At 40.5% G+C, this 12,439-nt stretch overlaps 1 protein-coding gene across 1 annotated transcript; it reads right to left on the bottom strand.

Annotated features, from left to right (window-relative positions):
* Positions 1-3,043: 3,043 nt before the first annotated feature.
* Positions 3,044-10,451, bottom strand: kiaa0040 (KIAA0040 ortholog). The gene is made up of 2 exons (XM_031855242.1): positions 10,300-10,451; positions 3,044-6,646 (listed from the first exon to the last, which is right to left on the bottom strand). The coding sequence occupies exon 2, from the start codon at positions 6,054-6,056 to the stop codon at positions 5,742-5,744; it is 315 nt and encodes a 104-aa protein (XP_031711102.1). The 5' UTR covers positions 6,057-6,646; positions 10,300-10,451; the 3' UTR covers positions 3,044-5,741.
* Positions 10,452-12,439: the final 1,988 nt, after the last annotated feature.

The raw sequence follows: 12,439 nt of genomic DNA, 5'->3' as shown, positions 1-12,439 counted from the left end.
TAAGATATGATCTATTCAAACAAACACTGCACTAATTCGAGAACGCCGTTTCTTCATCAAAAGCCAAAAGGAAGAAGTAAAAACAAAATGTGTTTTGAGTGCTTATTCGTCTAAATTAAATAGGAGTGTGAGAGGGCTCAGCGGAAAATTTGGCAACAAATATTTTTAGCATGGCATTTCATTTCAACTTTAAAATGAAATGTCTCACAAAAGCTCATTGATGCGAAAGGCCTTTTCAGCCACAGTGATTGCGAATTACTTTAAGGAGATTGGTTCCTGCCATTGCTCTGCGAGGCAAGTTGTTTGCTCAGCGGCAGCATAAACAGAGAGGGGAGAAAGAGCCGCTCTCTTTCTTTCCATGTGTCTACTCTGTGTGGTCACATATACAGTATGTGCTTTCAGGCATGCCCATTTGTCTGCCCATGTGACTTCGGTAAAACTTACACCTTGGGTTCAGTATGATGTGTTTTTTCCAAAAGAGAACTTGGTAATGTTGTAACAAGGGAGTGTTTGTTCTAAGGGGTGGAGTGTGAGCTGTGAATGGAAAGAGAGAAGTATGAACCAGATAAACGAGAAGCAGAGAGAGGAAGAGAAGAGACTTTGAAGTTAACTTCTGTTTGTCAAAAAGCAAATGAGAACATAAAAAATGCCACCGACCCCTCCCAAGATAATGCTGCAAAGTCTTGCATTAAAGGGTACTATATAGAGTGCAGGGATGACGTGTGTTTGTAGGCCAACCCTCGGAGGTTAGCACCACACTTTTTCTCTCGAAAAAAAATGATGTTTTTGGGGATTATTGCAGAAGATAAATTCTAATTTAGCTTCTTGTTCGCAACCTTTTTTTTACAACAATTAAAAGCTTCAAAATTTGCAACAGGGGTATTTACTGAGGTATTTTACATTGTAGAACAACACTTTAAAATCTCTGAAGCTTGTGTTAATCAAAGACCTTATTTTAGGCATCTGAACAAACAGTCATTCAAAAAAACCCATTGACTTTGATAGCAGGGAACTGGAAGTGCTCATTTCATTGCCATGTAAGCTCACCGTTTCTCAACCAGGTCAAGCTCCTAGTGGCACTTGCCGGTATTGCAGGGAAGGTTTTTTGAGGTTTTAACGCAAAAAAAATGTAATTTTCTCTTTTTACTGCGGCAAATTAGTTTGTTTTATGTGTAGACTACTTGTGTATTATTTGAAATAGGTAATTTTACCTTTACTGGTACTTAACCCTCTAAAAAGACTCTAAAAATCACAATACGCTGTATGAGACTGGAACAGAACGAAGGAGATAAATCAGCAGTTGCAGTGGAGAAGAAGCTGCTGGTGTGTGTTCGGCTGCAGGAGGTGAGAGCTCCACAGAGAGAGGTGACACTCTGGAAGAAATACATGTTGTGCATGTTTACAGGGGGGTGCGGTCGCAACTGGGCCGGGGCTCGCCATTATGGGTTATGCATTATAAAACAAGTTGTATCTACCTTAAGTAATCACTGGTTTAATGCACCCCGGGTGAGCACGATAAAGTAGCACGAATCACACACACACACGGGTGCATATTGTTAACATGCTAATGGTGAATTGTTGACAGTGGTGACTGGTTGTACTGGGACAGAGAGGCTGGGTGGGCTGGTTATATTATGCTTTGAGAATGAATGAGTGAAGAAGTTGAACCTGGAGCAGACTGTGGAGGACTTTGAGGCGCTCAAGACTGGCAGACGGACATTCAGACAGGTGAGTAGCCTACAACAACATTGTCTGCGTGTGTGTGTGTGTGTGTGTGTGCTACTTGCAGTTTCTCCTATATGTGTGGTTGTGGGCTGTATTGTCTATATTGTTTTATTATACATCTTTGTGTTGGCCTTGGTGATGTACTGTTGATTCTATAAGAAGTGTCAGGTTATTCAATTTATGTGGCTGTTGCTTGTTACACCCGCCGCAGTGACTTCTAATTTACTGTCAGTCATTGTTGTTAAATTGTCTGCAGAGTCCTCTTTTCTGGTGAGTTCTAGTTATGCTATGGAGAGGAAGCTGGTTGTACATTTATAATAGATGAGTTGCATGCACAGGCTGCAAAGTGCCATCTGTAGAAATAGAATTTACTGTTGGTTTTTGACATCAGGGCCGAGGGTGTGACGCTCTTCCACTGGTGTACGTTGACATTGAATACAATTTATTTTGCAGCCCAAGGGTGCAGCCTATGTAATACCTAAGAAGACAAAGTTCAGGTGTCGGATGCACCTCTTACTAAATTATGCTCTTGCAGCAAATGTCAAGAGCCAGAACAGCTGCATGGCCAGCTTACTTTACGTCCCATGGCTGGGTGACTTGAATGTGGCTATTTACATGTACTTCTCATGCTCAGTCACAAATGTGCCAATGGGGATACTAGTAGATGTCAGCTGAGCCATGAGGGGTTGAGTACCCAACAATGTTTGGGAACCACTCAACTGAAAGTGTTAAATATGCTGTCATTGATTATTGTGTTCAGCTTACTAATTGGCGAAACACTTCAGTGATAAAAAACGACTTGTCAGGGAGTTGGATACGCCTCCTGATCGAAAGCGAGATGCAACAGTGAAAAGATGACTAATAATTTGTCGCACCTCAGGCATTGAAGAATGTAACAAACTTGTTGCTAAGTTATGCTAATACTTTGACAAATATATCACACAGGTTAATTAAGAGTGAGGATCCATGAGATGCAACACATTTCCAAAGTACATATCTGAGCCTTAATTGCTCCTCAAGCCAAACTGATTACTTGCATCAAAGATTGCTCCGCTACGGTCATCAAAGCGATGATGAAAATGACATGTTCATGAAGATCACTAGAGGCGGAAGTGTTGATTAATGGCATTGCCTCTGCAGCGTTTTTTTGTTTTTGTTTACTTACACAGTTTATAACATTAGGAACCTTCCGTCACCGCTTTTATCTTGTTATTTTCCATAATTCACTGCAGTAAAAGTTGATGTTGGTGTAATAGGAACGTTTTCAGGCAGATGTCATGCTGTATGTGGATGCGCCACAAACAAATACAGCTCATTGTTGTTGTTTTTCCCCCACCTTACATTTATATAGTCAGTCACATTTCAGTGTTAACAGTCTGCAAAGCTTTGTTCACGTATGCTGAAAATATTGCATTTTTGTGGAGCACATTGTCTAAGCCTTAGCAGCCATGTTGAATGAAGAGGCCTGTGCAATACAGTATATGACATGTTCACACACAAAGATAATGACTTTATGTCAAAATTCAAAGGCTCTGTTAACTTCAGTTTACGTCTGAAACAGAAAGATGATTTTCCACAAAGCTTAAAAAAAAACTTGATTTCTCTCCCTGTCATCTTCCAAGTTGTGCTGTCCTTTGTCATTGTCTTTCTTTATGTCAGGATAAATTATGCATGCAGAGCTACAAACAAAGCCCAGCCAGGCTCATCATTCAAAAGAAAGAATCACCGTAGCACCGCAAAAAAAAGAAAACATATTCTAAATACACAATGTCATGCATAATTGGATGGGATCAAAAGAAATGGTGCTATCATATAGAAAACTACAGTGCACGGCAGATTTGCTGTTCAAACAGATGACAAATGCTCCCACCTCCGTTCCCTCTGATCACAGGGGAAAAGCAAAACACATACAAAACATGTATATTTGATATTCCCTACCTTTTGATGCCTGCAACTGATTTACATACTTCCTCTCATACAAATAATATAATCTGTTCAAAGTGAGAGATGTCAAAACAATGTTTAACATCACAAATACAGCCTGTTTATATTTTATAATCTAGTTGATGTAGTTTTGTATACTTAATGTATACTTAATGTGTAACATATAATATATAAAATATATATTATATGTAATATATTTTCTATGGGTTAAACAAACAAGATATAACATATTTACCAAACAGTCATGAGAGTGGTATCACGCTTCTCGTCTGACTCTTGGCAAGAATGCAAAGAAGAGTATTTCCCAATCGTACCTATCTTTTATCTACTGCTTATTTTATCATTATCTTTAAGACAGCCTGTCGCAGTCTGTAATAATGAATAGAAACTCCGTAAACATGAATGTAGAAAATTCTTTGACTCATACAAACCGCAGTGACATCATGATCAGTCAACCTCTGAGCATGTCTACGATGTCGCTTCTTGGCAAACCTTTCAGTGTGGGCGACAGCAGCCTACCGAGGCTTTTATTTTTGCAGGGCAAGCTTTCGAATTATGATTATGATTGTGAGCATCAAGCAGAAGAGACAAACCCCCGATTTCCACATGGGAATGCATGTGTCTGAGCAGTAATGGAATGAGTTGGGGCCTGTTTTCCCAGCAGCACTTGAGCAAGAAGATCAACTTAGTGTCTGTGTAGGCTAATGCCTGAACACGATGATACTACTTCTGCTTATTTGGGCTTTGAGATGTCATACACTTAGAAAACATATGAGCCTTCCACTTGAAGCCCAAATCATTTGATTATTTTAGGGTTTCTCTTCTCTGAATATTTTGAATATACGTTGACTAAGTTCAGAAATAGCTTTGAATACTTTGAATGTTGCTCATTCTTTGTTTTAAAAAATAATCTGCATTTCACTCTGTGATATGATATGGTCATTTTAATCCTAAATATCTCTAGTAACAATTATCATGTGAAATTAACAACTCAACAGCAATCATATTTTTTCATATACAGTGATGAAATAACAGGAAATGTGCATCAGAACATTTAGGACCACGCTGACAAACATACAGGGAAGATAAAGATCTCTTAAGAGCATTTAAAAACATTTTTAGCTTTCACTCTCAATTTTTCTATTTCACTTAAATCCCAAACGTACACAGATACAGGCCCAGAAAACATTACTGACTATATGCTTATTGTTGAGTATTAATCAGTGCATTATAATATCTGCCAATCAAATTTGAAAGTACAACATATTTTAATATTATGTTATGCTTTTTGGTGTTTTTCCTTACATTGTGCATTCTGCATTTAAAGCTCACTTGACCTGAATGCTGTGACGTTCAAAAGTCAAAACTAGTAAAACTGTCTCTCATGTGGCCTACGCACTATATCATATTAAGTATGAAGTAAGGAAGGAGGAAATAAATCAAAGTTATAGTTTTCTTCAAAACTTTTTTCGCATCAGTGGCTTTTTTTTTTAGAAGAGAGACTCAATCATGAGTCTAGATTACAGCTTGGACGGGAAAAGTAGGCAGTATTACAACCATCTGAATGCCGGGCAGACCATAAATTGGCTCTCTCTCCTAAATGCAGCCGCACTGAATTTCACATGGGAGCTCCAAGAACAAAGTGCTCTCAATAACACTGTACTTCTCTCTCACACACACTCTGTCTCTAACCCACTCACACACAGACACAGACACAGACACACACACACACACACACACACACACACACACACACACACACACACTTGCAGGTATGTTTATGCCTCTGCATATTTCTTCCTTTATGTACCACACACTTAAAAGCGCATACAAAATGTTGTAAACATTCTCCACACACATGAATACATGATGACAAGAAACTGTACACTGTTTCCACATTTAAGCTAAATCTGTGCCCATTACATTGTGAGGTCCTTCCCATTGTTTGAACAATGTCTCTTGAGTCCAGGCTAGTTTGGGTTTTACACTTTTGAGACGCTCCCTCATTGCACCACTGAACCAACTGACCCGGGATCAGAAATCTCAAAGTAAAAAAAAAAAAAAAAGGATTCCTACACCATGTTCAGGGCGACCCTGTCCGGCGTCATCGACCCCGCCTTGACAGAGATCCACAAGTCGCCATCCGAATTCTTTTTCTTCTTCATTTCTGACCTCGTGGTTGCCATGGCGTCTTTGCAGCAGCAGTTGGCATGGCGACAGCAGCAGCAGTGGCAGCACACCACCAAAGTGGTGAGGAGGACCAACAGGGGAAGAGCTAAGAGGACCACCAGGCAGACGGTGTTGTACACCCCCTGGTTGTGTTTGTCTGTAGCAAAGCTCCAAACTTGGTTGAAGAAATCCTGGATGCTCTCTGTTCTCCCATCCATGGCTTTTAATTGAAGATGTCTGGCGGTTCTAAAGTTGAAATAAATCCTTTAGGGTCTTGTGAAGTTTGTAAGTCAATAAATGTGCGTATTAGGCAGCAGGATATACATCTGGTAAACCTCAAAACATCCACCGACCCATCGTCTGTCACGTCAGATGTTTTTAGTGACCTGACATTGCACTTTCGTGTGCTTCTGTTTCCTTCTTCTACAGATCAGAGTTTACAGCACTGTCTGATGAGGCTTGTGTACGTGCTCAGGCTGGTGTTTATGTTAATTGGAAACACTGGAAGCATGGAGGGTGACTTCATGTATGTCTTGTTCCTTGAAGTGCCCTCTGAGAAGGTTACAAAGCCAACGCATTCTTTAAACAAATCCAAAAGACCAAGAGCACATTTGTTTATGACTAGATCTTCTTTGAAATCGCCCAGTTGTGATGATCATGATGGGAAAAAGCCCAAATCCTCACTTTAGCCAAGTTTCTTAACACTGCTTGGCATTTCTTTCTCTTTGTCTTCTAGAGTTGTCTCTTGTCCTCTTGCCCTTTTGCCTTCAGTTTAATTTTGTAGAGATGTGGTTCAATTTCTGTGCGTCTGTGGAACAAAAGAAAGAGAAAAGTGAACATGGACAGAAATTTGGCTTCCAGCAGACAGCCCTTCCTCCCTCTCTCCTTTCCCTGCCTCCAATCCATCGTTCTGTCTCCGCCTTAAACGTCTCTACTCCTCCCCCCCCCCCCCCCCATGTCAGTGTCAGCTTCAGATTTTCAGCTTTCCCTTCATTAATACTGCAGAGGAGTAATTCAGGATTCAGGGCAGATCGCTCTAAAAGTCCCACTGAGAAAGACAGGGGCAAAGAGAAGGAGAGGAGGAGGAGAGGTAGATTGTGTCTGAGGGAAGGACAGACCCAGATAGAGGTAACCAATCTTTCTAAGAGTCCCGCTGAGACGGAGAGTGTCAGAAAAAAAAAAGAGGAGGGAGAGAGGTATGCTAGAGAGAGACCCACTGCAGGAGATTCATCTGAATATACCCGGCTAATGGCTCCCATTGGTGGCTTATGTTTTCATAAATGTGTGAATGTAACATTTTCTTCTGACCTCAGATTAAGTCTTCTCCTAATAGCTCTCCTGGAGAATAAAACGCAGGGCTGTGCTTCAAATGGTGAAGTAGGTCCGCTGAAGAAAAGTCAGTGTTAGAAACACCAGTGATATTGATCCCTTTTTCTCCGAGACTGTTTGATTAAGTCTGAGGCCTTGAGGCGACGTCTTTCTGTAAACAGAGTTCAACAACTTTTTTTTGTTTTTCAAATGATTTCAAACACCACTTGACTCAAGTATTTCCCCGAGATTCTCTATAGCTCTCAGCTAGAGCTTCTTTGTATTCTGGAGGGAGAAAAGATTTTCATCTCACATTTGGCTGCTTCATAGGCGGAGAGAGAGCGAGAGAGAGAGAGAGAGAGAGAGAGAGAGAGAGAGAGAGAGAGAGAGGAAGATGCACCTGCAAGTGGAGAGCAAATGGATTTGGCGTGGCTGTCGCCGTGCGTTGCGTCTCATGTGTGAAATTGGTTTACCAGCAGACAGCCTGCTAACTTCCCTTCTGTTCATTTGCTCAACAGGAAGCTGAGCTCTCTAAGTAGCAAGAGTCCTAAAACGTCAGATTGGGAGTTTTTCTCGGATCTAAAATAAAAATCATGTTTGAAGCTGCGCTTGCTACTATATTTGGTTAAATTTCTTTAACTTATATTTGTTTACTTAATTTTACATTAAAGTAAAAAAAATGATTGCACATGCACAGCTGTGTATTTTATACCAAGCATCGCTGAGCTCCATGAAGCTCAAAAGTACATTTGTTTTTGAATTTCAGATTTAATCCTTACATCATGTGATTCCCAACCAGGCGGTCCAAAGCAAACCTGAGAGGTCATTAGATGATGAAGAGGATAGGAAACGTATATCAGTGCTACACAAAATTCTGTTCATGTCTTTCCCACTATTTTTTATTTATTTTTTGGTGGATTACATGATCATGTTCCCTTTAGGCCACAAAAAGAACTTTCAAATAAAAGTTTAAATAAAAATTAGCTGTGTCGTAGTTCCATACTGTGCTGTACTTTGTAGTGTATTGTTTTGTTAGTATACAAAGAAACCAACATAATTATTGTTTCATACGAACAGGAAATGATGCAATAATTTTGCTGCACGAAGGCCCTCAACTTGACTTCAAAAAGTTGTCGAATGTGTTTCTGGAGCTCTGCAGCTGAAAGAATCTCGATATCCTCGTGTGAGATTAGTCTACATCAACGTACTCGTTACTCTTTGATTGAACTGCTCACAACCTGTAAACAAATGTGACGCGTGATGAAGGTTTGAAGAAAACATATTTTTCTGCACATTTGAAGCTTCAAATGTTTTCAAATAAATAAATAAAAAAACTCAAAATAAAGACAAATCAGATATGCGTGGACCATCATCCTCTTCAATGCTCATGAATACGTATAATAATGGGCACAACAGTATTTGATGGGAAATCATTCATTTTCTTTTAATTGCGCTACATTTGTGTGGAAACTCATAGTGAGCCACGATGTCACTGCCACATTATTCTTGCTCATTTCCTTTACTGCCGGTACATCTTGTTGTGATGAGCTCGACCGAGCAGAGGAACCTTTGTGTACACATTATAAGAAACACTGTCAACACGACAAGCCAAAGTCACCGAACAATAAGTCCGTAGCAGAGAGACAACGGCCGGGAGCAGCACAGAGGTGTGATCGAGCTATTTAAAAGATGACTAAGAAGGTATCAGGGGTGAAGTCATTGAATGGAGTGAAGTCACCAAGTGTTATGACAAGTGTAGCATCGGCCAGAAAGAATGATTCATGTGAGATTAGTCTAAAACGATCTTCAGTGTTCACACTAACCGGCAGAGAAAAAGAAAAAAAGCGGATCTTAAATCACTTAGTTATATTATTTTGGTCTTTTCTATGAGCTCACATACAAAGGCAGGAACAATTTAGTCATTTACTGCATTAAAATAGAACGTTTTCCAGCTCAGGTAGTTGAACACTTAACAGTTCTTTCTCAGCAGGCCATTTTTAGTAGTGTGACAGGAACAGAGGGCGTTCACCATGCAAATGGTGTATATCTGAGCTGAGGTTAGTTTGGGGTTTTAAGGTACAAAACAGAAGAGGTACTTTACTAAGAGAAAATCGCCATGTTTGTAGAAAAAAATGGACTCTAAACACATTTTTAAATGAGTCCACTGGATCTAGATATTCCCCTGATTCATATTATCTCAATGAGATGCCATTCTAAGATACTTCACTTTCCCATGACATTGTGCTCTCCTGGAGCCATTCATATACAGGAAAAGGTCACTTCTGGGGCTCACAAAGCCAGGAAGGGGCTGAGAAAAAAATGTTATGATTGCACTCAGTTAGCCCCTGCTGCTTTTTAAGGAACATGTGCGACCTAAAAGACAAAGTTGTGACAGAAGGCAAGGCAGGAATCTTTAATGACTCGCCCCGAGCACACGGTCAGAGCAGATCCCTCACCAGTCAGTATTAATACAGACACTTGGACACATTTTCAGTTTGACTTGAGTCAGCCACCAGCAAACTGTAAAGGCCATACTCGTTTGTTTGTTTTTTTGCAGAAAACATGAGCTGTCTTGGATCACTAAGTGCAGCTGTTTCGCTCGAGTAGCTACAGGCCTGCTGATAGTCAGTTCTCCACAGTGAGCAAGAGCATGTGTGCGAGCCCATTACTGTTCAGACTTGTGTCAACTCAATCCTGACTCAGTGAAATGAGCAAAGTGGAGGACATTCTTACAGCAGGAGGACGAAACTAAAACCAGCATCAGTAAATGTTTGAGCCAAAAAAAGACCCATGGGAAGTGAGTGATTGATGGAGCAACTGTAGATTATAACAAAGGACAAATGTTTCCATTTTATAAAATGAAATTTGAATCAAATGGTTCATTTTAAAAAGTCAAGAAAAGAAGAAGAGGATCTTATAGTGACACTCCGCGGCACTCAAAGGCAGGAAGAAATACATCAGCTCATCTTTGGAACTTGTCAAACATCCTGTCAAGTCTAACTGCTGCCAAAACAACACTTCTTCAAAAGGAGCCTGCCACAGTCGCAGCAAACAACAAAAATCATCAACAGCTTATATAAACCACTCATAATAACAGTCTCAAATTATTTCAAGTTGCTGGAACTCAAGATCTCTTTGAAAGCGACAACTTACCCCACAGGCACATGTGAAGTGGCAGGTCAGCTTGGCCCTCCTGTCTATTCCAGTCAGCTGCTCAAACTTCTGTTGTTTCTCTTTTGACATCTGGATTCTGCTCTTTTCTGGTCCCTCTCACCCAGACATCTTGACAAGTCTTCACTTTCTGTTCCTATTTCGCTCTCTGCCGTTGTTTCCCCTCCTCCTCCTCCTCCTCCTCCTCCTCTCTCTGTGAGTGAGTGTGTGTTTTGGTCACAACGTCACTGCACTCTGCCCACTTTGTGTAAGAATGGGCCCTCTGTCTTTGCTTATGCGTTTCCTGCATGGGAAACTGGGTTCTTGTGGTTGCTTTACGTTACTCACACAAGCGCTGAATGATGTCAGACAGCGAGGGATATTTGGGTAAACTGAATGTGAAAATCATAAGAAGCCTTTATTAAATGTGTCTCCAAACAATCTCCCCATGTTAAGATATTAAAAGAAAGGCTCCTCTACGGGTGCACTGATCTGAAAACCCTGCAACAACAACCTAAGTTGCAGGCAAGGCTGCACCAAATAACACAAAATTACAGCAACAACCACCCATCTCAGAGTCCCAGAACAGGGATAAAAAAGGAGAAACGAAAGCTGTTGAAGAGTGTGTGCGTGTGTGTGTGTGTGTGTGTGTGTGTGTGTGTGTGTGTGTGTGCGTGTGTGTGTTTTGTGAGTACCACCAGGTGTAAGAGCCAGATGCAATTGAGATATGAAAGAGTGAGGTCATGTGGACTGCATATGCACACACAGTTACTCTGCCTTGTGGTCATTCATTGCCCTTTCAGTTCAGTCAACCAAAAGAGGGGTTTTTTTTTATTCAAGTAAGAAAAAAGAAAAATAAGTGTTCTGCTGTCATTAAATAGCCTCTTCTATTCTATAGCCTAGTCTATTTATTCTCCTGTCCTGAAAGGGGGAAGTTAAAGTGCACTGACTCGAACACTGTAGAATGTGTGCATGTGTGAACATACAGTAACTCTGAAAGTGGTAATGTGGGCCTGCATATAATCAGCTCACATAACTATACTCCAAATTTCACTTTAATGTTTAATTTCAGTAAAACTGTTTCTTTCGCTCATGTTTCTTTTACAGTTTCAGTCTCCAAATTATTTACTATTCAAGAATTTGGAAAATAATAAAACAATGCTTTTTTCTAAGTAATGAATGAGGGATTTCACCTTTGACGCCTTTTTAAAGTAGCTGTGAACATATGAAACAATAAAATAAACAGGACTGTTGATGATAAAAGGAAACAATGGATGTGTCCTTCATCTAAACTATGATCAGATCACCACTTTCATTTTATCCTCACTTACTGCAGCTACATTTTGTCTGATAAACTTGAAACCACACGTGACCATCTGACTGGCTGAACATGCGGTGTGTCTTTTCATTGCTACGGGGCACGGTTACATGAAAATTGATGAGACAAGCCTCGCCATGTCTGCAGGTGTGTCTGAGCCATCTTAGACAAATAGCAACCACCCGCCCACACACACACACACACACACACACACACACACACACACGCATGGAGCACAGAGGGTGCAGTCTGACTGGCAGGGCGTGTAGTGCCACGCTGTGAAGCTACGTATATCCCAGCTGCTGTTGAGGCACTACAGTGTCCAGTCACCTCAAGCAAGTGTTGATTAATGACCTCAGTATAGCAGCACTTTCCTTGATGGAAATCCTTCTTTCCAGAAGTTTGCATGAAAATGGTTTCACTATATATTCTATTTGCTGCCTTTCATAGCTACTGCTGACTTCACTGCATGTTGATACTTATAGAGAGGCAGAGTGCCGCTCCTTCCGATGTACCACCATGAGAACCTATTTCGGTAAAAAATATGTACCGTAGTCATTGGCGAGTAACAAATAACTTCATGATCCCGCGTGAATTGTGCCATGAATTACATATATGTTGTTAGTCAATTCAAAAGATAATTTTGCATGTCAAGTAAGTCGCATTTTGTCGTAAAACTGTTGACTATATACAGGCTGTGAAAATATGCAATTACAAAGACTGCTCACCCAAAATTTGCATTTGTGAAGCTGAAGCTACGATGCCTGTGTGTTTTGTGCTTGGATGCACTCGCACAAACAGTAGATGTTGCTAGTTCTTTCGTTT

The sequence above is a fragment of the Anarrhichthys ocellatus genome, unplaced genomic scaffold (genome assembly GCF_004355925.1).
Source record: "Anarrhichthys ocellatus isolate YVR2014 unplaced genomic scaffold, GSC_Weel_1.0 scaffold15, whole genome shotgun sequence".
Lineage (NCBI taxonomy): Eukaryota > Metazoa > Chordata > Actinopteri > Perciformes > Anarhichadidae > Anarrhichthys > Anarrhichthys ocellatus.
This window is presented reverse-complemented; position numbering and strand designations above follow the sequence as displayed.

What these genes read in the sequence shown, in the direction of transcription:
- kiaa0040 (XM_031855242.1), bottom strand. Translation starts at nt 6,056, where the DNA reads ATGGATGGGAGAACAGAGAGCATCCAGGATTTCTTCAACCAAGTTTGG.